At 45.3% G+C, this 27,799-nt stretch overlaps 1 protein-coding gene across 1 annotated transcript in view; it reads left to right on the top strand.

The window, feature by feature from the left end:
• LOC134984665 (oocyte zinc finger protein XlCOF7.1-like) overlaps nt 1–27,799 on the top strand; it is a 57,818-nt gene that overhangs the window by 10,992 nt on the left and 19,027 nt on the right. The window contains exons 6-9 of the mRNA XM_063950193.1: nt 14,139–14,287; nt 15,972–16,163; nt 16,816–16,894; nt 17,013–17,110. Of these exons, the coding sequence (XP_063806263.1) occupies nt 14,139–14,287; nt 15,972–16,163; nt 16,816–16,894; nt 17,013–17,110 (518 nt within the window). The remainder of the gene's footprint in view (nt 1–14,138; nt 14,288–15,971; nt 16,164–16,815; nt 16,895–17,012; nt 17,111–27,799) is intronic.

Genomic DNA, 27,799 nt, shown 5'->3' with positions numbered 1-27,799 from the left:
AGGGTATCCCTCCTGTGGTGGTTGCAGAGTGCTCATCTTCTAGAGGGCCGCAGATTCGGCATTCAGGACTGGGTCCTGGTGACCACGGATGCCAGCCTGCGAGGCTGGGGAGCAGTCACACAGGGAAGGAATATCCAGGGCTTATGGTCAAGCCTGGAGACATCACTTCACATAAATATCCTAAAGCTAAGGGCCATTTACAATGCTCTAAGCTTAGCAAGACCTCTGCTTCAAGGTCAGCCGGTGTTGATCCAGTCGGACAACATTACGGCAGTCACCCACGTAAACAGACAGGGTGCCACAAGAAGCAGGAGGGCAATGGCAGAAGCTGCAAGGATTCTTCGCTGGGCGAAAAACCATGTGATAGCACTGTCAGCAGTTTTCATTCCGGGAGTGGACAACTGGGAAGCAGATTTCCTCAGCACGACCTCCACCCGGGAGAGTAGGGACTTCACCCAGAAGTCTTCCACATGATTATAAACCGTTGGTAAAAACTCGACAGGTATTGCGCCAGGTCAAGGGACCCTCAGGCAATAGCTGTAGATGCTCTGGTAACACCGTGGGTGTACCAATCAGTGTATGGGTTCCCTCCTCTGCCTCTCATACCCAAGGTACTGAGATTGATAAGATGGAGAGGAGTAAGCACTATATTCGTGGCTCCGGATTGGCCAAGAAGGACTTGGTAACCGGAACTTCAAGAGATGCTCACGGAGGATCCGTGGCCTCTACCTCTCTAAGAAGGGAGCTGCTCCAGCAAGGACCTTGTCTGTTCCAAGACTTACCGCGGCTGCGTTGACGGCATGGCGGTTGAACGCCGGATCCTGAAGGGAAAAGGCATTCCGGATGAAGTCATCCCTATCCTGATCAAAGCCAGGAAGGATGTAACCGCAAAACCTTATCACCGCATTTGGCGAAAATATGTTGCGTGGTGCGAGGCCAGTAAGGCTCGACGGAGGAAATTCAACTGGGTCGATTCCTACATTTCCTGCAAACAGGAGTATCTATGGGCCTGAAATTGGGGTCCATTAAGGTTCAAATTTCGGCTCTGTCAATTTTCTTCCAAAAAAGAACTAGCTTCAGTCCCTGAGGTTCAGACGTTTGTTAAAGGGGTACTGCATATACAGCCTCCTTTTGTGCCTTCAGTGGCACTTTGGGATCTCAAGGGGGTTTTTGGGTTCCAAAAGTCACATTGGTTTGACCCACTTAAATCTGTGGAGTTAAAATATCTCACAGAAAAAGTGGTCATGCTGTTGGCTCTGGCCTGGGCCAGGCGCGTGTCAGAATTGGCGGCTTTATCCTGTAAAAGCCCTTATCTGATTTTCCATTCGGACAGGGCGGAATTGAGGACTCGTCCTCAGTTTCTCCCTAAGGTGGTTTCAGCGTTCACCTGAACCAAACCTATTGTGGTGCCTGCGGCTACTAGGGACTTGGAGGACTCCAAGTTGCTAGACGTTGTCAGGACCCGGAAAATATATGTTTCCAGGACTGCTGGAGTCAGGAAATCTGACTCGCTGTTTATCCTGTATGCACCCAACTAGCTGGGTGCTCCTGCTTCTAAGCAGACTATTGCTCGTTGGATTTGTAGTACAATTCAGCTTGCACATTCTGTGGCAGGCCTGCCACAGCCAAAAATCTGTAAATGCCCACTCCACAAGGAAGGTGGGCTCATCTTGGGCAGCTGCCCGAGGGGTCTCGGCTTTACAACTTTGCCGAGCAGTTACTTGGTCAGGAACAAATACGTTTGTAAAATTCTACAAATTTGATACCCTGGCTGAGGAGGACCTGGAGTTCTCTCATTCGGTGCTGCAGAGTCATCCGCACTCTCCCGCCCGTTTGGGAGCTTTGGTATAATCCCCATGGTCCTTACGGAGTCCCCAGCATCCACAAGGACGTCAGAGAAAATAAGAATTTACTTACCGATAATTCTATTTCTCGTAGTCCGTAGTGGATGCTGGGCGCCCATCCCAAGTGCGGATTGTCTGCAATACTGGTACATAATTATTGTTACCAAAAAAATTTGGGTTATTGTTGTAGTGAGCCATCTTTTCTAGAGGCTCCTCTATTATCATGCTGTTAACTGGGTTCAGATCACAAGTTGTACAGTGTGATTGGTGTGGCTGGTATGAGTCTTACCCGGGATTCAAAATCCTTCCTTATTGTGTACGCTCGTCCGGGCACAGTATCCTAACTGAGGCTTGGAGGAGGGTCATAGGGGGAGGAGCCAGTGCACACCAGGTGATCCTAAAGCTTTCTTTAGATGTGCCCAGACTCCTGCGGAGCCGCTATTCCCCATGGTCCTTACGGAGTTCCCAGCATCCACTACGGACTACGAGAAATAGAATTATCGGTAAGTAAATTCTTATTTTTTCAGGGCCCTGACAACGTCTAGCAACTTGGAGTCCTCCAAGTCCCTAGTAGCCGCAGGCACCACAATAGACTGGTTCAGGTGAAACGCTGACACCACCTTTGGGAGAAACTGGGGACGAGTCCTCAATTCTGCCCTATCCATATGGAAAATCAAATAAGGGCTTTTACAAGACAAAGCCGCCAATTCTGATACTCGCCTGGCAGAAGCCAAGACCAATAACATAACCACCTTCCACGTGAGATATTTCAGATCCACGGTTTTTAGTGGTTCAAACCAATGTGATTTTGAGAAACTCAACACCACGTTGAGATCCCAAGTTGCCACAGGAGGCACAAACGGGGGCTGAATATGCAGCACTCCCTTTACAAATGTCTGAACTTCAGGTACTGAAGCTAGTTCTTTCTGAAAGAAAATCGACAGAGCCGAGATCTGTACCTTAATGGAGCCCAGTTTTAGGCCCATATTCACTCCTGCTTGCAGGAAATGCAGAAATCGACCTAGTTGAAATTCCTCTGTTGGGGCCTTTTTGGCCTCACACCATGCAACATATTTCTGCCATATGCGGTGATAATGGTTTGCTGTAACCTCCTTCCTAGCTTTAATAAGCGTAGGAATGACTTCCTCCGGAATGCCCTTTTCCTTCAGGATCCAACGTTCAACCGCCATGCCGTCAAACGCAGCCGCGGTAAGTCTTGGAACAGACAGGGCCCCTGCTGTAGCAGGTCTTGTCTGAGCGGCAGAGGCCACGGGTCCTCTGAGATCATCTCTTGAAGTTCCGGATACCACGCTCTTCTTGGCCAATCCGGAACCACGAGAATTGTGTTTACTCCTCGCTTTCTTATTATTCTCAATACCTTTGGTATGAGAGGTAGAGGAGGGAACACATAAACTGACCGGTACACCCACGGTGTCACTAGAGCGTCCACAGCTATCGCCTGAGGGTCTCTTGACCTGGCGCAATACCTCTCTAGTTTTTTGTTTAGGCGGGACGCCATCATGTCCACCTGTGGACGACCCCATTGATTTACAATCATTTGGAAGACTTCTGGATGAAGTCCCCACTCTCCCGGGTGGAGGTCGTGCCTGCTGAGAAAGTCTGCTTCCCAGTTGTCTACTCCCGGGATGAACACTGCTGACAGTGCTAGTACATGATTCTCCGCCCATCGGAGAATTTTTGTGGCTTCTGCCATCGCCATCCTGCTTCTTGTGCCGCCCTGTCGATTCACATGGGCGACTGCCGTGATGTTGTCTGACTGGATCAGCACCGGCTGGTGTAGGAGCAGGGATTTTGCTTGACTTAGGGCATTGTAAATGGCCCTTAGTTCCAGAATATTTATGTGAAGGGCAGTCTCCTGACTTGACCATAGTCCCTGGAAGTTTCTTCCCTTTGTGACTGCCCCCCAGCCTCGTAGGCTGGCATCCGTGGTGACCAGGACCCAGTCCTGTATGCCGAATCTGCGGCCCTCCAGAAGATGAGCACTGTGCAGCCACCACAGAAGAGACACCCTGGTTCGCGGAGACAGGGTTATTAAACGATGCATCTGAAGATGCGATCCGGACCACTTGTCCAACAGGTCCCACTGAAAAATTCTGGCATGGAACCTGCCAAATGGAATTGCTTCGTAAGAAGCTACCATCTTTCCCAGGACCCGCGTGCAGTGATGCACCGATACCTGTTTTGGTTTTAGGAGGTCTCTGACTAGAGAAGACAACTCCTTGGCTTTCTCCTCCGGGAGAAACACTCTCTTTTCTGGGCCGTGTCCAGAATCATTCCCAGGAACATTAGACGTGTCGTGGGGACCAGCTGTGACTTTGGGATATTCAGAATCCAGCCGTGCTGGCTCAGCACTTCCTGAGATAGTGCTACTCCCACTAACAACTGTTCCTTGGATCGTGCCTTTATTAGGAGATCGTCCAAGTATGGGATAATTAAAACTCCCTTTTTTCGAAGGAGTATCATCATTTCCGCCATAACCTTGGTAAATACCCTCGGTGCCGTGGAGAGTCCAAACGGCAGCGTCTGGAATTGGTAATGGCAATCCTGTACCACAAATCTGAGGTACTCCTGGTGAGAATTGTAAATGGGGACATGCAGGTAAGCATCCTTGATGTCCAGGGATACCATGTAATCCCCCTCGTCCAGGGTTGCAATAACCGCCCTGAGCGATTCCATCTTGAACTTGAATTTTTTTATGTATGTGTTCAAGGATTTCAAATTTAAAATGGGTCTCACCGAACCGTCCGGTTTCGGCACCACAAATAGTGTGGAATAGTAACCCCGGCCTTGTTGAAGTAGGGGTACCTTGATTATCACCTGCTGGGAATACAGCTTGTGAATCGCTGCTAGCACCGCCTCCCTGTCTGAGGGAGCAATCGGCAAGGCGGATTTTAGGAAACGGCGGGGTGGAGTCGCCTCGAATTCCAGCCTGTATCCCTGAGATACTATTTGAAGGATCCAGGGATCCACCTGTGAGCGAGCCCACTGATCGCTGAAATTCCTGAGGCGGGCCCCCACTGTACCTGGCTCCGCCTGTGGAGCCCCACCGTCATGCGGCGGACTTGGAAGAGGAAGCGGGGGAGGACTTTTGTTCCTGGGAACCTGCTGTTTGCTGCAGCCTTTTTCCCCTGCCTCTGCCTCTTGACAGAAAAGACCCTCCTTTTCCCCGCTTGTTTTTCTGGGACCGAAAGGACTGAACCTGATAAAATGGCGCCTTCTTAGGCTGTGAGGGGACATGGGGTAAAAATGCTGACTTCCCAGACGTTGCTGTGGAAACTAGGTCGGAGAGACCATCCCCAAATAATTCCTCCCCCTTATAAGGCAAAACTTCCATGTGCCTTTTGGAATCTGCATCTCCAGTCCACTGGCGAGTCCATAAGCATCTCCTAGCAGAAATGGATATTGCACTTACTTTAGATGCCAGCCGGCAGATTTCCCTCTGTGCATCTCTCATGTATAAGACTGAGTCTTTGATATGGTCTATGGTTAGCAGAATCGTGTCTCTGTCTAATGTGTCAATATTTTCTGACAGTTTATCTGACCACGCAGCGGCAGCACTGCACATCCATGCTGACGCAATAGCTGGTCTAAGTATAATGCCTGAGTGTGTATATACAGACTTCAGGATCGCCTCCTGCTTTCTATCAGCAGGTTCCTTAAGGGCGGCCGTATCCTGGGACGGTAGTGCCACCTTTTTAGACAAACGTGTGAGCGCTTTATCCACCCTCGGGGGTGTTTCCCAACGTAACCTATCCTCTGGCGGGAAAGGGAACGCCATTAGTAGCTTCTTAGGAATTACCAATTTCTTATCAGGGGAAGCCCACGCTTTTCTAAGACTATAACTTTCTAAGAGCTCAGGAGAGCCCCTAGTGTGCATCCAACCTCGGCCGGGCACGAAATCTAATTGAGGCTTGGAGGAGGGTCATAGTGGGAGGAGCCAGTGCACACCAGGTAGTCTAAGATCTTTCTAGAGTGCCCAGCCTCCTTCGGAGCCCGCTATTCCCCATGGTCCTTACGGAGTTCCCAGCATCCACTAGGACGTCAGAGAAATTAACATGCTGTAACTAACCTGTATATATATTTATATGTATATGTGTGGTACTGTTCCATGGGCCTGTACCTCGAGCACAGACATGGTATTATTTGTGGGGGAGTGTTGTTAAAATTATATACGTATACTTCCCTCGGACCCCTCAGGGGTCGCAAGAATGTTATTTTGCCTGGTTTCTTCTCCCTGCTGTCGACGATTGCTAGGTTTTCTGTCGACCATAAGGTTTCCTGTCAGATCCACAACTGGGGCATTCAGTACATGGTCATACACATTCAGAACACATTGATGTCACTAGGGACCCAATGGTTCCGGACAATCCACTTATATGTATGGTGTGTGTGTGTGTGTGTGTGTGTGTGTGTGTATATATATATATATATATATATATATATTACATTATATATATATATTACATTATGTGTATATATATATATATATATATATATATATATATATATATATATATTACATTATGTATATATATTACATTATGTATATTCATATTATGATTTCTAATGAGTGCTGAAGTAAAAGTAATCCTTCTCATGTGCTGGTCGCTCTGTTGATAAAGCTCTAGGTCGGCCGTGACGAGTTGGTCTCAGATCCTCACAAGGAGTCCGAATGTTTATTATTTTCCCGCTGCGGATAGAATACTGTGAAAGTCAACTCCTGGTCTGCACGGGGCCCTGTCACAAAGGATCGTACGCAGGAAGCTAAGTGATATTTTATTCTATGCTTTGGAGTTATTTGCATTTCATGCACATGGGGGAGTGTTTATATTCGGAAAGGCATCCGATAGAATTACCCTATAGAGAGAGGGGGTGTGTCTTATGTTGATTCTGCTCTATAACATGGCGGCAGGCTGCCGTGCGACTGCAGTAGAAATGCTGAGGCTGACTCCGAGAGATACTGCAGTGTTTCCCTGGGACGGTGTACCGCTGTTTGGGGAGGCCTCAGTCAATCTCGGTGGATACCACTGGTAAGTGTAACTTCGTGAGTTCGATTCCCTCACAACGGTTGGTGACGCATTCTGCTGTGGGATGCAGTCATTTCAACTGGTTCGATACCGTTCTTTTTTCCCTTTCTGGGCAGATAGTGGACGATGAAAAGGTTAGAGTTCTGCAGCCTTGTTAGGTTCGCAGAAGCGGATGTCGTTTTCTGTTTCTACCACATCCACCGCATGTCGCTGGGTCTATCTGGCTGGAGGCCACTCCGGTGGAACTCATCTACTACTCCTCAGTCAGTCCGGGAATGGACTTGGACCTGTGAGTTAATAATGGAATCCAAAGGGGGACATACTGGCATTTACAGATGGTTTCCCTCACTGATTTTTCAAATAGATCTTGACGTTTCCCCTCTGGAAGGGGAGGTAGTATGCGACGCCATACCAGAGTTGCTTCAAGGTCAGGGCATTGTCCTGCAGTTCCTGGTAAAAAAAAAAAGGGGGAAAACAGAGATTTCTCCTTACGAAGTTGAACTACAGGATGGAATCTCTCAGGCCAGGGAGCTCCAGTGCGTAAAGGTAGAAAGGGGTTAAATGCATTGTTCTCCACATTTAGCTTACCTGGGTTGATATCCAGGACTGTCTTTGCCATTTCACCGGAGTGATGGCAGTAGGATGGTATTCTTTCACTAGTGAGAGCCATTGTTATTCTGTACTGGGACACTCTCCTGATTAAGACGAGGTCAAGACACAAGTGCAGATCGTTGTTTCTCTCTGAGTGTTCTTCAACACAGGGAATGGCTGTTTTCCCAACGACTCAGACGTCAGAGGTGGGAATCAGAGTAGATACTGAACGGTTGAAGTTCTGTGTGTTCCTGTGGAAAGAGGTCTGAGGATCCGGAGTCGGGTCAGATTTGCAGTGACAATCCATCAATATGTTCCGTTGATGAAGAAGATGGTGCAGCCTAAGAGGCTTTTCGGTGAGCAGGTCAAATGCCAGAGTGGTTTTCACGGGGCCAGTTGGAAATGTGGTCTGAATCTCACCTGCACATGCGCCGGAATATAATCCTAATGGCCAGGATATCGCTCCTGTGGTGTCTGCTCAGTTCTCACCTCCTAGAGAGACGAAGGTTCGGAATCCAGGATGAGATCCTGGTGTCCATGCATGCAGATCTCCGAGACTGGGGAGCAGTCCTTGCAAGGGAAATATTTCCAGAGGAAAAGGTCAAGCTGGGAAGCTTGTCTGCAATAAGCTTTCTTGAATTAAGAGCTATTTTCAGTGAACATATGCTTAGTTATCTGCACGTGTTAATTCTGTTGGACGACTTGACAGCAGTGGTGTTAGTAAGCCGCTAGGGCGGAACAAGGAGCAAAGCAGCAATGGCAGATGCCGTAAAAGTTTTCTGCTGGGTGAAAAGACTGGTAAATGCTATATTAGCAGTCTTAGTTCCGGATGTGAACGATGGAGAAATAGTTTCCTCTGCAGACGCGATCTCCATCCGGGAGAAATACTGTCGTCATCGAGAAGTTTCGCTGAAGCGACAAGTCTTTGAGGAGTGCCTCACTTGGACATGTTGGCATCTCACCTCATCGAGAGACCTCAGGTATATTGTTCCAGGTCAGAGGACAATCAAGCTATAGCAGTGGACGTCCTCGGGACACCTTGGGTTTTTTCAGTCGGTCTATGTGTCCCGTCCGTTATCACTCTTCTGAAGGTGATAAACGTAATAAGAACAAAGGTTCAGGCGATCCTCATCGTTACAGTCTAAACAAGGAGGGCTTGGTATCCAGTTCTTCAAGATTTACTCATAGAAGATCCCTGGCCTCTTCCTCTACGTGAGGAACTGTTACAGCAAGATCCGGGCGTGTATCAAGACTTACAGTGGCTGCGTTTGACGGCGTGGCGATTCAATGCCATATCCTTGCCAGAAAGGGGATTCCCAGTGACGTCATTGCCAATCTTCTTCAGGCTAGAAAAGAAGCAAAGCCTTACCACCGTGTTTGGAGAAAATATGTGTCTTGGTGTGAATCCAAGAAAGCTACTACGGAAGCTTCAGCTGGGTCGTTCTTCTCCATTCTTTGCAAGCAGGTGTGGGTGCAGGCCTAGAGTTAGGCTCCATTCAAGTGAGGCTTTGACCTTATGCATTTTCTTTCAAGAAAGAACTGGCGACCTTTCTGGAAGTTCGGACGTTCGTGGAAGGAGTACTGCACATCCAACCTCCATTTGTGCCCCCATTGGCACCGTGGGACCTTGACGTGGTGTTGCATTTTCTTGTGTCACAATGATTGGAACGTTTATGAAAGGTTGTGTTAAAATTTATTTCTTGGAGAGTGGTCATGCTTTTGGCTTTGGCGTCCGCAAGGCGGGTGTCGGAAGTAGCGGCTGGGTCTCACAAGAGCCCCTGTTTGATCTTCCAGGTGGATAGAGCAGAATTGAGAACTCGGATAATAGTTCTGCCAAAAGTGGTTTCAGTGTTTCGCAGAAACCAGCCTATTTGATGCCTGTGGTTACTTAAGCATTGGCTGATTCAAGGTCTCTCGATGTAGTCAGGGCTTTGAATATTTATGTCGCCAATTTGGCTCAGATTGGGGAAACAGAGGCTCTGTTTGTCCGGTATGCTCCCAGCGTGATTGGGGCGCCTGCGTCTCTGCAGTCGGTTACACACTAGATCTATGATCCGATTCGGCGTGCTCGTTCTATGGGTGGATTGCCGTTACCGAATTCGGTGGTGACCCATTCTACTAGGAAGGTGGGCTCTTCTTGGGCGGATGCCCGAGGAGTCTCGGCGGTTCAACTTTGCCGAGCGGATACTTGGTCGGGTTCAAACACTTGCTAAGCTCTACAAGTTTGATACCCTGGCTGATGGGGACCTCATGTTTGCTCAATCGGTGCTGCAGAGTCGTCCGCACTCTCCCGCCCGGTCTGGAGCTTTAGTATAAACCCCATGGCCCTTACGGAGTCTCCAGCATCCTCTAGGATGTATGGGAAAATAGGATTTTAATACCTACCGGTAAATCCTTTTCTCTTAGTCTGTAGAGGATGCTGGGCGCCCATCCCAGTGCGTACTGTCTCTGCAGTTATTGGTTATGGTTACACTCTTGTGGTGTTTCTTTTCTGTCAGGCTGTTGCTGACGTTGTGCATGCCATGGCATGCGGGGTCTTATTATTGGTTGTGTTGACACACTGGTTGTGTTACATATTCTCTCAGCATGTGGCTGTGTATTGTTCATGCCGTTGGCTGGTGTTCTATTGAATGCCACGTTCTGCGGTATGTTCATGGTGTGAGCTGGTATGACACTCGCCGTGTTTACACAATAAATTCTTTCCTCGAAATGTCCGTCTCCCTGGGCATAGTTTTCTAACTGAGGTCTGGAGGAGGGGCATAGAGGGAGGAGCCAGTTCACACCCATTCAAAGTCTTATAGTGTGCCCATGTCTCCTGCGGATCCCGTCTATACCCCATGGTCCTGACGGAGTCCCCAGCATCCTCTATGGACTAAGAGAAAAGGATTTACTGGTATGTATTAAAATCCTATTATTATTATTATAATACAGAGGGAGCGGACTGTGGTGTCCTGTTATTAATTTTATACAGAGGGAGCAGCCTGTGGTGTCCTGTTAATAATAATAATAATAACAGGACTGCTCCCGCTGTATAGTAATAACAACAACAGGACACTACAGACTGATCCCCTTGTATAATAATAATAATAATAATAATAATAATAATAATAATAATATTATACAAGGGGAACAGCCTGTAGTGTCCTGTTGTTGTTATTACTATACAGAGGGAGCAGCCTGTGGTGTCCTGTTGTTGTTGTTGTTGTTGTTGTTGTTATTATTATTATACAGGGGAGCAGCCTATAGTGTCCTGTTGTTGTTGTTGTTGTTGTTATTATTATACAGGGTGAGCGGCCTGTGGTGTCCTGTAATTATTATTATTATTATTATTATTATACAGGAGTAGCAGCCTGTGGTGTCCTGTTGTTGTTGTTATTATTATTATTATTATTATTATTATTATTATTATTATACAGGGTGAGCAGCCTGTGCTGTCCTGTTATTATTATACAGGAGTAGCAGCCTGTGGTGTCCTGTTATTATTATACAGGGAGAGCAGCCTGTGGTGTCCTGTTATTATACAGGGTGAGCAGCCTGTGGTGTCCTGTTATTATTATACAGGGTGAGCAGCCTGTGGTGTCCTGTTATTATTATAATACAGGAGTAGCAGCCTGTGGTGTCCTGTTGTTGTTGTTGTTGTTATTATTATTATTATTATTATTATTATACAGGAGTAGCAGCCTGTGGTGTCCTGTTATTATTATACAGATGGAGCAGCCTGTGGTGTCCTGTTATTATTATACAGGGTGAGCAGCCTGTGGTGTCCTGTTATTATTATACAGGGTGAGCAGCCTGTGGTGTCCTGTTATTATTATAATACAGGAGTAGCAGCCTGCGGTGTCCTGTTATTATTATAATACAGGAGTAGCAGCCTGTGGTGTCCTGTTATTGTTGTTATTATTATTATTATTATTATTATACAGGATGAGCAGCCTGTGGTGTCCTGTAATTATTATTATTATACAGGATGAGCAGCCTGTGGTATCCTGTAATTATTATTATTATTATTATTATTATTATTATACAGGAGTAGCAGCCTGTGGTGTCCTGTAATTATTATTATTATTATTATTATTATTATTATTATACAGGGTGAGCAGCCTGTGGTGTCCTGTTATTATTATACAGGGTGAGCGGCCTGTGGTGTCCTGTTATTATTATACAGGGTGAGCAGCCTGTGGTGTCCTGTTATTATAATACAGGGTGAGCAGCCTGTGGTGTCCTGTTATTATTATACAGGGTGAGCAGCCTGTGGTGTCCTGTTATTATTATACAGGGTGAGCAGCCTGTGGTGTCCTGTTATTATTATACAGGGTGAGCGGCCTGTGGTGTCCTGTTATTATTATACAGGGTGAGCAGCCTGCAGTGTCCTGTTATTATTATACAGATGGAGCAGCCTGTGGTGTCCTGTTATTATAGTGTTCCTTCTAGGCTGTCTCAGCAGGGTGCTGCCCCCTGCCCTGTCTCGGTGCACCCTGCAGGACCATAAATCGCCCCCTTGTATACAGAATGCAGCAGTCAGAATGCAGGTTACAATGTTGTCGTCTACTCCTTGCCCACCTCTGACATTGGAATACAATTTCTATCCTTAGTGAACTGGATGGCAGAGGAGGCACTGTAATAACACAGCACTCTGATAAAGAGGAAAAGAACAGGGAAAGCAGTGAGCATGTTCTGCTTACAGTATTTCCCGAGTAGAACAGACTTATTTTTTTCCTATATATTTTAACCCATTGTTTAATTTTTCTGTTTTATAACACATAGAAGACTGGACATATACAGTATGTTTCTCAGTATAGATGTTAGGGGTCTTATATGTATGTATGTATGTATGGGTATATGATTTACTAAAGGCAAAATGTATGTACAAAAACTATAAACATATACGCTATGCTTTGTGTGCAAAGTGTCACATCAATAATGTGCCCTTCAAAACAAAAATGTGCCCTCTTCAATGCTCAGCACCCTGCCCTAAAAATATCCTAGAGTGAACACTATATTATAATACAGGGGGAGTAGCCTGTGGTGTCCTTTTACTATTATTATTATTATTATACAGGAGGAGCAACCTGTGGTGTCCTGTTAATAAAGACATGTTATTATTTTTATACTGGGGTGCAGCCTTTAGTGTCGTTATTATTATTATTATTATTATTATTATTATTATTATTATTATTATTATTATTATTAATTTTATTATATGTAATTGTGGGGATTGAAAATATTGCTCAAATTCTAGGATATATTAAAGCAAGGACCATAATATCCCTGGCATGTGTAACTGATGATAATTAGAGCAGTATGAAGCAAATGTATATCACACTCCTGGAAGTGTCACTGTGACATCACTTATCTATAGTAATAATACAGGGAGGTGAGAAGGTCTGGGATAGTCACTCTGATGTCACATATATATATATAAATAATACAGGGACATGACTGCGGAGGTTATGAGGTCTGGGATAGTCACTCTGACGTCACTTATATATATAGAAATAAGACGGGGACATGACTGCGGAGGTGAGGGGATCTGGGAGCGTCACTTTGACATCACTTATATCTGTAGTAATACTGGGACATGACTGGGGAGGTGAGGGGGTCTGGGAGTGTCACTTTAACATCACTTATATATATAGTAATAATACAGGGATATGACTGGGCAGGTGAGGGAATCTGGGAGCATCACTGTGGCATCACTTATATCTATAGTAATAAAGGGACATGACTGGGAAGGTAAGGGGATCTGGGAATGTCACAGTGACATCATTAATATCTATAGTAATAATAGAGGGACATCATTGGGGAGGTGAGGGGGACCTGGGAGTGCCACAGTGACAAGAGAAAGAAAGTAGACTTCATTGTGGGCGCACTCTTGTGAAGAAATAATGAGATATTCTCAAAAAATAAAACTTAACTTTTATTACAAATGATTAAGAAATTATGCAATCTCCTGAGAACAAATAATGTCTGCCACCTTCCCCCTGGCTGTCTCCTGCCGCCTTTCCCCTGCCTGTCTCTTGCCGCCTTTGCCCTGCCTGTCTCTTGCCGCCTTTTCCCTTGTGTGTCTCCTGCAACCTTTCCCTTGCCTGTCTCCTGCAGCCTTTCCCTTGCCTGTCACCTGCAACTTTTTCCCTGCCTGTCGCCTGCAACCTTTCCCATGCCTGTCTCCTGCCACTTTTCCCCTGCCGGTCTTCTGCCACCCCCTTGCCTGTCTCCTGCCACCTCTGCTACACCATCGGCTGGATGTGTGAAACCTGAGGTCACAGAGACTGTACGCTGCAGCTCCATGAATGAGGCCATGAAATTTCCCTCAGGAGACCCTGTCCCTTCACAACCAATTCTCACCCTTACACCTCTTCATGGCTGCAGCCATACTCGTCTGACAACTCAGGACACATAGAGCACATGCTCCGTATGGGTCGTGCACATGAGCGGTGTACCGAACATCAGCTCATTGTGACTCCACCCACAATAGCGCTACACTCTAGATCAGGCCCACTATGCAGTACAGCCTTATGGGGCTGGGTCACAGGAACCTCGGAGACACTGACCAGGACTCTATGGCTGTGGGGAAAAAGGAGACTTAATGGCCACTCTATTCCATATTTACTATGTTACATGTGCAATATGTTTTATGTATTATATTTATTCCAAGGAACTCCAGCTGTGGGGAACGGACACTTTATTACACATCACACGTTCTGTATTCTCTCTGATTCACCGAGGATGGACAAGGACAGGAGTCACAGGACTGAGAGGATAATAAATATCACCCTGGAGATCATCTACCTGCTGACTGGGGAGGTGAGTGGATCTGGGAGCATCACATTGACCTTATATCTATAGTAATAATACAGGGATATGACTGGGGAGGTGAGGGGATCTGGGAGGATCACTGTGACTACTTATATCTATAGTAATAATACAAGGACATGACTGGGGAGGTGAAGGGATATGGGAGCGTCACAGTGACCTTATATCTATAGTGATAATACAGGGACATGACTGGGAAGGTGAGGGGATCTGGGAGCATCACTGTGGCCTTATATCTATAGTAATAATACAGGGACATGACTGGGGAGGTGAGGAGATCTGGGAGCATCACTGTGACCTTATATCTATAGTAATAATACAAGGACATGACTGGGGAGGTGAGGAGATCTGGGAGCATCACTGTGACCTTATATCTATAGTAATAATACAGGAACATGACTGGGGAGGTGAGGGGATCTAGGAGTGTCACCGTGACATCACTTATATCTATAGTAATTATACAGGGACATGACTGGGGAGGTGATAGGATCTGGAAGCATCAATGTGACCTTATATCTATAGTAATAATACAGGGACATGACTGGGGAGGTGAGGGGATCTGAGTGCGTCACTGTGACATCTTTAATATCTATAGTCATAATACAGGGATATGACTGGGGAGGTGAGGGAATCAGAGCATCACAGTGAGGTCACATGTCTATAGTAATAATACAGGGATGTCACTGGGGAGGTGAGGGGATCTGGGAGCATCACAGTGACATCACGTATATCTATAGTAATAATACAGGGACTTGACTTGGGAGGCGATGGAATCTTGGAGCTTCATAGTGACGTCACTCATCTATAGTAATAATACAGGGACATGACTGGGGAGGTGAGAGGATTTTGAAGCGTTACTGATAAGTAACTTATATCTATAGTAAATACAGGGACTTGACAACGGAGGTGGGGGGATCTGGGAGTGGCGCAGTGATGTCACATATCTATAGCAATAACACAGGGGCATGACTGGGGAGGTAAGGGGATCTGGGATCGTCACAGTGGCATCACATATCTATAGTAAATACAGGGACATGACTGGGGAGGGAAGGGGATCTGGTAGCGACGCAGTGATGTCACATATCTATAGTAATAACACATGGACATGACGGGAGGTGATCTGGGAGTGTCACAGTGACATCACTTATATCTATAGTAATAATACAAGGACATGACTGGGGAGGTGAAGGGATCTGGGAGCATCACTTTGACGTCACATATATCTATAGTATTAATACAGGGACATAACTGCGGAGGTGAGGGGTTTGGGAGCGTCACAGTGATGTTACTTTTGTCTATAGTAATAAAACAGGGACATGACTGGGGAAGTGAGTGAATCTGGGAGTGTCACAGTGACATCACTTATATCTTTAGTAATAATTCAGTGACATGACTGGGGAGGTGAATTGATCTGGGATCATCACAGTGACATCACTTACATCTATAGTAATAATACAGTGATGTGACTGGGGAGGTGAGGGGGTCTTGGAGCCTCACAGTGACATCACTTATATCTATAGTAATAATACAGGGACACGACTGAGGAGGTTAAGGGATCTTGGAGCTTCATAGTGACGTCACTTATATCTATAGTAATAATACAGGGACATGACTGGGGAGGTGAGGGGATCTGGGAGTGTATATATTGATATTTGATGTCTCCACCTTTACACAGGATTACACAATAGTGAAGAAGACATCCAATGGGTGTGAGACACCCAGCAGCCATCCCCATGTATCAGGAGGACTGAGAAGAACCCAGAGCCCAATCACGGTGCCTCCACCTCACTCACTGACACATGAGAGACACAATGACAAGAAGATCCTGGAACTCGCCAACAAGATCATTCAGCTGCTGACTGGAGAGGTGACTGCTGGGAATGGGGCATTATACAGTAACAACGGGGGACGTGTCTGGGTGATGACTGGAGAGGTGACTGCTGGGAAAGGGGCATTATACAGTAACACCAGGGGACGTGTCTGGGTGATGACTGGAGAGGTGACTGCTGGGAATGGGACATTATACAGTAACACCAGGGGATGTGTCTGGGCGATGACTGGAGAGGTGACTGCTGGGAATGGGGCATTATACAGTAACACCAGTGGATGTGTATTGGTGATGACTGGAGAGGTGACTGCTGGGAATGGGACATTATACAGTAACACCAGGGGACGTGTCTGGGTGATGACTGGAGAGGTGACTGCTGGGAATGGGGCATTATACAGTAACACCAGGGGATGTGTCTGGGTGATGACTGGAGAGGTGACTGCTGGGAATGGGACATTATACAGTAACACCAGGGGATGTGTCTGGGCGATGACTGGAGAGGTGACTGCTGGGAATGGGGCATTATACAGTAACACAAGGTGATTTGTCCGGGTGATGACTGGAGAGGTGACTGCTGGGAATGGGACATTATACAGTAACACCAGTGGACGTGTCTGGGTGATGACTGTATCACTGTGTGTGTCAGGTTCCTATAAGGTGTCAGGATGTCACTGTCTATGTCTCCATGCAGGAGGGGGAGTATATAGAGGAACACAGGGGTCTGTACAAGGACGTCATGATGGAGAATCACCGGCCCCTCACATCACTGGGTAAGAGGAGACTGTCATGTATTGTACAGGGGAGAGCAGGTATGGGGCCCCCTATATACACACATCATCTGATAATCACATATATACACTGTACTCAGTCACTGTGTGTCTCCTACAGATGGGCCCAGTAACAGAGATACCCCAGAGAGATGTCCCCGTCCTCTGTATTCCCAGGATTGTACAGAGGAGTATCACAGGATCCCACAGGAGGATCAGGTAGGCGGTATTTAGGGTCTCATCCAATATACCAAAGTGACTGTCACTATATAATGTGTAGAGGAGCTGTGTGTCTTATACACTGACATTATACTGATTCACCTCAGTCTAATCTGACTGTATGCAAATGCCATTGTATTTCTCTTTCATCCACTAGGGGACACTGGAGTCTTATACAGTAGGGGTCTAAAGCTTGCAACCGGAGGTGTGGCACAATGTAAAATTAGCATTGTCTGCACAGCCGGCTCCTCCCCCTTCACATCCCTCCTCCCTCAGTTTGAAAAATTGTGCCTAGGCGGTAACATTACAGAAAACTCAGGCTGCGTCAACCTAATGAAAAGGGGGACAAAAGCCTTTGAATTAGAGAGACAATGATCCCATATAAAGGGATCTGCATCTCTCTATGGAAAGTCCGGAGCACAGAGTCAGCATTTCCATGGGCAGTGAGTACTGGTGGGTAATATGGGCCTTAGATAGAAAGGCAGAGGCTATTAGCAGACTCCTTCCAATTCCCACAACTTGAGGTTTAAAAAATGATTATTATTATTATTATCTGGCCAGTGTGCACGCTGCTGCCTCCAGGCTTCCTGTAACTTAAGTCCTGGCAGACTAGCAGCGCAGCTCCCCCGCCGCCCGACTTCTTTTATACACACAGCGCATGCTCAAACACTCCCTGGCCGGCTTCTTCTCCCGCTGCATGTCAGCTCCCCCCCCCCCCCTCTACATCGGAGGGAGACGCATCGCGGCTGTCAGCGGCGGCATCCTCACATACAGCGGGGACGCGCACTGACCTCCCGCCACACGCTGAAATGGTCTCTAGCTCTCTCCCACCGCCAGCGGAGGGAGACACAGCGCGCCTGTCAGTAGCAGCATCACACACACTACGGCCGCTTGGGAAGTGCGTCCACCGCCCGGTTAGATGATCTCTCGTCCCTTCCCGCCGCCAGCGGAGGGCTGAGTGTGACGACAAAGGGGGAAATTAATAGAAACTGACCCTCTTGCTAGTAAGTCCGGCCTGGGGCAGCCGTTAAGGAGGTAGAGTGACCCTAGGAAGGACCCAGAGAGCCTTAGTAATATATATTTATTAAATAAATGGCGGCCATTTTTAAATGAATAGAGGCGCCAAAAGGACTCTCTCAGGCGTTATTACCTTTAGAATAGACGGGCTTCCTGGCCGGTCAGAGCAGAGGGACGGGTTATTATAATAGAGCAACTGCTCCCTCTACTGGACATTTGTATTTAGGACTCTCTCAGGCGTTATTACCTTTAGAATAGACAGGCTTCCTGGCCGGTCAGAGCAGAGGGACGGGTTATTATAATAGAGCAACTGCTCCCTCTACTGGACATTTGTATTTAGGACTCTCTCAGGCGTTATTACCTTTAGAATAGACGGGCTCCCTGGGCGGTCAGAGCAGAGGGACGGGTTATTATAATAGAGCAACTGCTCCCTCTACTGGACATTTGTATTTAGGACTCTCTCAGGCGTTATTACCATTAGAATAGACAGGCTTCCTGGCCGGTCAGAGCAGAGGGAGGGGTTATTATAATAGAGCAACTGCTCCCTCTACTGGACATTTGTATTTAGGACTCTCTCAGGCGTTATTACCTTTAGAATAGACGGGCTCCCTGGGCGGTCAGAGCAGAGGGACGGGTTATTATAATAGAGCAACTGCTCCCTCTACTGGACATTTGTATTTAGGACTCTCTCAGGCGTTATTACCTTTAGAATAGACGGGCTTCCTGGCCGGTCAGAGCAGAGGGAGGGGTTATTATAATAGAGCAACTGCTCCCTCTACTGGACATTTGTATTTAGGACTCTCTCAGGCGTTATTACCTTTAGAATAGACAGGCTTCCTGGCCGGACAGAGCAGAGGGAGGGGTTATTATAATAGAGCAACTGCTCCCTCTACTGGACATTTGTATTTAGGACTCTCTCAGGCGTTATTACCTGACAATGCTAAATTCTTTTGTCGAATAATCAACCCTTTATGAAGCTAAGAACACTGTACGCTGTTTACTTAAGAAGTACCGTAATGGTACGCTATTTGCGTAACGATCGCTCAGCCGTAGGCGAGACGCTCAAGCGTCACGTTCGCTCGCGGCCCAGTGATCACAGGACACGTTATTGGTTATGTCTAGGGAAATGATTCGCTGTAGCGTAGCTTACGCTCGAGACCACGAGGAGGTCACCAGCGATGCAGACGCTTACAACACTATACCTTTATGTTAAAACCTTATACCGATGAAATACACAGAATACCTTAATGTGAGTACAGGGTGTAAGTGCAACCTTGTGTAACCTGACTATCTACAAAGCTGCTTGTGCGTCACCGACGCTCAAGTGAACACTTAACACTATAGAAAATACACAGATACTGGTTTAGGTTCCAAGGCCTATTAACTGTATTATATCTAATATACTTGTAAAAGGGGAAACAGTACATATGATACACTACAATATAACAAAGACTTCCTAACCACAGAACTAAACAATAAATACAAAAAAGACAATACTACGCTGACCTAAATGCAATACAATACAATACTATAATACTATGAGGTATATAAGAGAAAAGAGGAGAGAGAGAGATAGAGAGAGAGAGAGAGAGATTGGCTCACAGAAAGACAATGATTATGGAGAGAACTTACGCACAAAGGGTAACGATCGCAAGCGCCTCTGGACAGCCAGCTTCCCGATTATCAGCAATGATAACAGTTTGAAGAGAAGTGCCTTTGGATATGGTCGGCCTGCCTATTTATGCCCCACACACAATGCAATCTAATGGTCCCTACAGTCTCACTGTCCATTGGACGCAGGAATTCGGCTTCACATTATAACAAAGGTCATAGGTTGATTCATACAGGTAAACTGTCTTGTATCAGTGGCCTAAGTTAGGTAACACAATGGGTGATGACCAGCACATTCCTGTCTTCTGGAGAGCTTATTGTTTGACGAATACAAAACAGAATCCTGTCTGGGTTCTGCTCTATATTCATGATGTCCACTTTCAATTGAGACAATGACGTCTCAGCCCTTATTTTCCTGTATACAAATCCAGCCCCATTTGTAAACACAGGTGTTGGTCTTCTCCATTGAGTCTCAAAGCTCAATGTAATTAAAGGCTATTGCACTCCGTCTGCGGGAAAGATACTGATTTGGAGTACAATTGATCTTCAATTACTATTCTTGTGATTACCTTATGCATGTGTAGATATGAGGCCCTCTTAACATGCAAACTATTGTTTGGGGGATCTCTGAGGTCAAAGAGCCATTTGAGACCCACTGATGCATGACTAAGTAAGAACAAATGATAATAGAAAATAGACATAACTTGTTATGTCCATAACTATTCGCACGAGCGATTAATCCGCTCCAAACCAACACCGGAATATTGCTGATTAAATACTCTTCCGATGGGTACCAAACACTGCTGTATGATTCCTGTTAGACCCTTCGTACGATGTAAAGAGGGATTCCTCGGCTCAGGGACGTTCTATTTTAACCAAACTTTCAGAATCTATCAAAGGGACCATAATCTATAAACTACATTAATTGTGAACATTTGTAACGAATGAGTCGCACGCTACGATCACATAAACTCTACCGTAAATGCGCATACCGCGCCTGCGTGTGCACGCTATTGCGGGTATGCGCCTCCACGGGAGAGCGTACGCACGCGCAGCACGGACCAGTGTGCGGTGCAAATATGGCAGTGTGCATTGAGACATTTTTCTGACTTCGACAGTCTACCCTTTGGCAGTCAATAATAACTGCCACAAAACTTTTAAGGAGAAAAATGTAAGTCAGGGGTTAATTGATTTCCATGGTGGGGTAAGGAAGGAGAGAGGAGTAGGTGTGAAAAGGGTATGACCTAGTGAGAGAGTAGAAGCGTGTGTGTATGAGTCCATGTTTGGAGGGTCATGTATCATCGTGCCGTACGTGTGGTAAATCAAGCTTCGAGGTATTGCGAAGTATACATTTGAATTCCTTCTTATCCCGTACTAAGGGTCTGTGGATGGGCTGTCAAACTCTACCGAGCTCATTTCGGCTTACAGTTGTAACAAAATGGGGATGCACATTTTAGTTGATGATACATGAATGGGGGAGGTATGTGGTTGCTGATATCTGTGCCTGTATTCCCTATCGACTATGTGTGTCATTACCTGAGGGTTGTAGAGATGAAGATAAAGAACACTTACGGAAAATGCAATGATATTCTATGTCAGGTTAATGTACGTTCGTCGATTGAGGTCTTGATTGGTGTCGGTTGATTGGAGTCTTCTTCTTTGTGCTTTTGCTCATAAATCGTGAGTAAAGCAAACAACGTCCATGGATTTACAAAAAATGTTGGGCTAGCGTGATTTTAAAGTTCCTAGGGAAACTGGGGTACCCATGGCATTGTCCATCAAAATCTTGTATATCAGGTCGTCTGCTCTTCTTCTTTCCATCTTTCCGTTGTCGGCCCCTTGGCTCATCAAATCCTTCGTCTACGTGGGTCTTTGTACCTCGGAGGAAAACATAGAAATGGGTGAAAGACGGACCGTATACTCATTACATCATTACGTCATGGTTTCTAGCATTGGGTCATAAATCAAATCCAGGTTAATTACAGTTTCCTCACTCCTCAAGCTCATCACTCTTGTACTTTGTTTGCACCTCATTAAAGCCTGCCCGCATCTAAATATCAATCCAATCGATATAACGACACCCAAGATACATAGCAGAAACTTTCCAACATCCATTATGACTCCTTGAGCCCAGTCTCCCAAACCGGAGAACCAATTTCGCGGGTTCAACCATGACACCCAACCAGTCAGCTCATTACCTACAGCAGCAAGGGTGAGATTGTGTTTTCGACGAAATTCCCATTTTAATTGCAGAATGTCGTCCATCTTTTGGTCTATGACCTCTACCGGATCCTCGGTGCTATTTGTGATATACGTGCAACACTTTATACCGTACTGTGTTGCCAAAGTAACACAATATCCGCCTGTTACTGCTGTAAGGTAATTAAGAACCATCCTATGCTGAACTAGTTCTGTTTTGTAAGCTTGAAGTTCTCTTCCAGTGTATCTAAACGTGTCATCATACATTTCAGTGATATTATCTAACAAATTGGCGAGTGCGGAAATGTATCTATAATTCATCACTCCTCGAGCGGTACGAGTGAAATCTAACGCTACCAGAACCTGAATCCTGGTGGATTCATGGGTAAGATCAGAGGCCGGATGCTCTAACCTTTCTGACAGTTGTCTTTTAACCCGGTGCTCGTAATGAGTGTGAGTATAAGGAGCTTGGGCACCACGGTGTATGTCCTTCATTTTGTCATGTGTAACAGTCATCACTTCAGGCAATACTTTTCCAATATAACACAATCCTTCAGAGTTTGGGGCAAGCCACTTGTACGCCTTTCTCCCGCATATGAAATATGCATCATCGGGGAGAACATATGGGACGGAGAAGGACATGACCATGTTACAAACCTTCCAGGTGAAATCTCCTGACCCTAATTCTTCCATCTGTCTAATGCACGTATCAGTTTGTACGATATGTGCACAGTATCCTGGTGATACCTCTCCAACTTTAGTAATCCTATTTCCTAAGGTATATCGATACCGGAAAGATTTTCCTCTACTGGCTATGTGGCGTACGAGTTCTGTATCTGTAGGCATTCTATCTGCTCTTATGTGAAAAGGTCATGGTTTGGTTGCTCCATGACACTTCCCAATTTCCCGGTTTTCTAGGATTGGAGATGTTAAAACATAAGAGGGACCTATCCACATGGTACTGGTGGAGCTTCAAACTAGGAGGGCTGGAGATATTAAACCTCCGGTCCACCGGACTCCCACCCTTTAGCTCAAGTACCTCCCCTACCGTTAAAGGAAATGGTACTAGCCCTGATTTGCTGTGACCCTGAGGTACTTGAGAGCATACCCAACAATCGGTCTTGTTTAATACGTTACCCACTAAGGAGTGATAGTCACTCAATGGATGCCGGTCCATATGGATATTAAAACTAGATTGGCATTTCTTTGTTACAGAGCCTACAGATACAACTTTCTTTTTGAACTAACATTCCTTCACAGTTGTTTACAAATAACATGGTTGTTAGATCGTGCCCGGTACTCGCCTTTGCTTGGTGATTGGGTTGCTATTGGAAATTTACACCTCCGTCTCAGTCATCAGGACCTTTCTGGATCCTTTCTCGACCTCACTGGTACTCTCACCGAAACAGACTGCTCTGGTCAACATCATGGTTAACGGGAAAAATCCATATCACAGTCTCTTGGGGCAAGTCCATCTTACAGGAGGAGAAAAGAAGAAATTTGTAAATGGGGTATAAGAAAATCAGTTTGAGGGGGAGAGAACTCGTTACGATAATAAGTTCTCTCGTCTTGTTGTTCTTCTTGTTCTGCTGTCCTCTCAAAAGGTGCTGTCTCTTCAGTCTTCCGAATGAACCTTCTGGTGATGTAATCTTTCTTCCTAACTAGCGATCTTTCTGTGTGGAGCAAAAATCTGGCATTACCATTGGTTAACACTTAGGGGTGACATAGCATCTTTAAACCATGGAAACATGAGTGAGAAGAGAGAGAAAATAAAAAAACAAAAGAGATAGAGAACAATTCATGTGCATATATACATTACATAACCCGACAATAACCACCAATAAGAAAAGAGAAACAAAGCATTTTTAAACATTGTCAACATTAAGAAAACATTGTTAGCATTAGAAAAACATTGTCAGACTTATTAGGCTGTCATATCTATGTGTCTAATGGTTTCCTTGAGCAGTCCCTCCCCACCAGCTCCTGCATTACTCCATTGTCTGTATCTGGCCAGAAATACATTGTGGCGGAGGTTATGCTGGGGTTTGGTAGACTTCTGCAAGGACCAAGTTGATATGCAATGTGTGAATTCTTACCAATACTCGTCATAGATGGGGATAGAGAGAGAGAGAGAAAAAAACATTTTTCACAAATACATTTACAACGTTTCACCTGGTCATCCCTGTGTCTTTAGTGAATGACCTCCCACTTTATTAATCGTTACCTCAGGCTTACCATCAGTCCTAATGATCACCTTTCTTGACTATATTTTATGGGTGTGGCCCAAAATTCTTCCTATATGATCCCTGATTATAATGGTGTATGTTGTAACTTTGCTCATTTCTTGGTCTAGGGGGTCTGACTTTATGTGGGTTATTACAGTCGTTGGCATAATGCCCTTCTCTTCTACAATGGTAACAAATCCTTGGCCTTCTCCATGTGCTAGGGGCCTGGGGTTCCGGTCGACTTGATGCATCCTCTAGTGCTTGGATGTTCAGTGTCATCAACCGCTCTCCCTGCGCTTCCCTGGTTCTTTGGATATTTCGGTCATGCTCGATAGCGGACTCTCTTAATGCCGCCACCGAGATACCTCTCCAATGAGGTATTGAAGTTTGTACCCTAATTTTTAGTGTGTCTTTCAAGTTGCTCGCTAATACGGACACAGCTACCTCTCTGTGGTGTACATTAGTTTCAATGTCATCTATACCAGTGTACCTAGCCATATCCTGCAGAGCCCGGTGAAAATACTCTTCTGCGGATTCACTTTCTTTTTGTCTTATTGTATAGATTTTATTCCACTTTGCTACTGTAGGAAAATATTCTTTCAACTGTAGATTGATTCTTTTTATATTATCTTGGTTATACTTGTTTGTTAGTGGCACTTCCTCATCTAGCTTACAATCAGTGATAAATTTCAATGAATCAACATCGGGGGGTAAACATGCCCTCAAAACTGTCCTCCAATCTTTGTTACTTGGCTCTGCAGTATGTCCTAGCACTTTAATGTACCTTTGACAAGCAACTAAGTCTTTCCTGGGATCAGGAAATTCAGACAGAATTGCTCTTAATTCTGTTCGGGAAAAAGGGCAGTACATGGCGATGTTCCTGACAGGAGTGATTCCTGAAGAGTCAGTTTCCCCATTTGGTACTGCAATTACCCTAACAGGATTAAGTCCAGTAATGTCATTCTGAATTGATTCTAGGATATAAGGTACATTTGTTTGTGTGTGATGTATATTACCATACATACCTGTGAACACGACCTCACCTGACCCTCCATTAGGGGGTTTGATTACAGTTTTTACCGACTGGGTCGTGTCCACCTGGACGTCTTGTGTGATGGCTTCTGAAAGAGGTGCCGACATCGTTCTTGGTTCACTTTCTGGTTGGTGTTCCTGAGGAAAGTTTAACATGGGGTGCGACTTGCATGGGTTAATAGTTGTACATTCAACAGTATTACAATTATCTTTGTTACATTTATTACACTTATTCTTATTATCTGTACTACTGTTGCTAAGAGCATTTTTATTGTTCACCCTTGTGCTTCTCTCCGCAACCACAATCCCCTCCATTGCCACCTCTCCTCTCTCAAGATGAAAGTTAGGTAAGTAAGTTATATTTCTTTGCATTTCACTCTCCTGTTGCCATATTTGTAAACAATCATAATGCTTGATTCGTCTCTTTGCTGATTTGATGAGACATATCCTTCGCCTTAAATTATGCAACACCTCTGAGTCAAAACTACCTATCCCGGGAAATGGTGCCTTATCCCCCGCAGTCATTCGTGTCCATTCATCACAAAAGGTCTCAGAGTGGGGACCATATTTCCCCCACATTACTAACCGAGCAGACCCTCGGGGTCTGCAAGCCTCTGGAGTCTGAATCCTGACCTCCGACCGTCTCTGTATTGTGCACTTGGCTGCCATTGTGGACCTTTTTAACACAGAAAAAACTTCCTAAAATGCACCAAACACAGAACTTCGTTGGAAATCCTTAAAGCTCTTCCACTGAACTTCTTCTGCTCCGGGTATCTCCGTTCCGCCTTCTAGCAGATACGTGTAGCCGTTGCAGGCCCTATCTCTAGAGATTTTCCTGAGAAAATTCCCTTCCTTTTTCTTTACACAAATCACGCTTGCATGTGCTCCCTACAACACGTATGAGGGCAAGATTTACGCATGGATATACGACCTCATATCCCGTTGCGTTATTGGTCACACATACAACCGTGCGGTCCAATCGTACCACTTATAGACACTTGTTGCCCATAAATGGTAGGATCATTGGAGTCTCCCTACTGTGCTCCAAAACAGCCAGAGCGTAATACAATGAAAACTTTATCACACTCTGTTGCACGTTTTCACTCAGATCGTGCTCATCACATTCCACATAGATCACAAAGTTCACAAAGCGGGATTATCACATAGATCACAAAGTCCACAAAGCGGGATTCAATACACTCATACCGTTTTCAACCCAATATCATTCTTATAGTTTTCTGATCAGAAAAATCATTTCCCGTAGTCTGATAGCTCTCCCCAGAGGTATTACAGTAAAACAAGGTATTTAAACTAAGTTTTGGAAAGCTGAAATCAATTTGTGTTATTTATCGCCTTGCGTTATTTACCTTTATCATCTACCGCGCACCACACTGACAAGCTGTGTGTTTGTCTATACTTTAACTATTACCTCTACTATGAAATAACAGCAAATCTCTTTTAGCACTTCCTATCAACTATAAAATTGGCAAACAGGAATAGTGATATACGAAATTTTGAAAAAGAAATGCAGATATATGTATGCGTGCGTGTGTACACAAGACAGAAGAGAAATAAACAGTTTTAAAAGACACAAGCGTTTTGTTCTTACTTCCGGTCCCGGATTCCTTCAGCACTCTTAATCTAAGCGAAAGCAGACGCTTATCCCGTCAGCAACTGCGAGACAACCTCCCACCCTTTGCTGGAGGGATAATGTCTGCTGATCTACCCAGTGCAGATATGAGAAGGATAGGACACGCCCCCAATTGACAATGCTAAATTCTTTTGTCGAATAATCAACCCTTTATGAAGCTAAGAACACTGTACGCTGTTTACTTAAGAAGTACCGTAATGGTACGCTATTTGCGTAACGATCGCTCAGCCGTAGGCGAGACGCTCAAGCGTCACGTTCGCTCGCGGCCCAGTGATCACAGGACACGTTATTGGTTATGTCTAGGGAAATGATTCGCTGTAGCGTAGCTTACGCTCGAGACCACGAGGAGGTCACCAGCGATGCAGACGCTTACAACACTATACCTTTATGTTAAAACCTTATACCGATGAAATACACAGAATACCTTAATGTGAGTACAGGGTGTAAGTGCAACCTTGTGTAACCTGACTATCTACAAAGCTGCTTGTGCGTCACCGACGCTCAAGTGAACACTTAACACTATAGAAAATACACAGATACTGGTTTAGGTTCCAAGGCCTATTAACTGTATTATATCTAATATACTTGTAAAAGGGGAAACAGTACATATGATACACTACAATATAACAAAGACTTCCTAACCACAGAACTAAACAATAAATACAAAAAAGACAATACTACGCTGACCTAAATGCAATACAATACAATACTATAATACTATGAGGTATATAAGAGAAAAGAGGAGAGAGAGAGATAGAGAGAGAGAGAGAGAGATTGGCTCACAGAAAGACAATGATTATGGAGAGAACTTACGCACAAAGGGTAACGATCGCAAGCGCCTCTGGACAGCCAGCTTCCCGATTATCAGCAATGATAACAGTTTGAAGAGAAGTGCCTTTGGATATGGTCGGCCTGCCTATTTATGCCCCACACACAATGCAATCTAATGGTCCC

The sequence above is a fragment of the Pseudophryne corroboree genome (assembly GCF_028390025.1).
Source record: "Pseudophryne corroboree isolate aPseCor3 chromosome 3 unlocalized genomic scaffold, aPseCor3.hap2 SUPER_3_unloc_70, whole genome shotgun sequence".
Classification (NCBI taxonomy): Eukaryota; Metazoa; Chordata; class Amphibia; order Anura; family Myobatrachidae; genus Pseudophryne; species Pseudophryne corroboree.
Note: the sequence above shows the minus strand (reverse complement) of the source record. Positions and strands in the feature narration are given on the sequence as shown.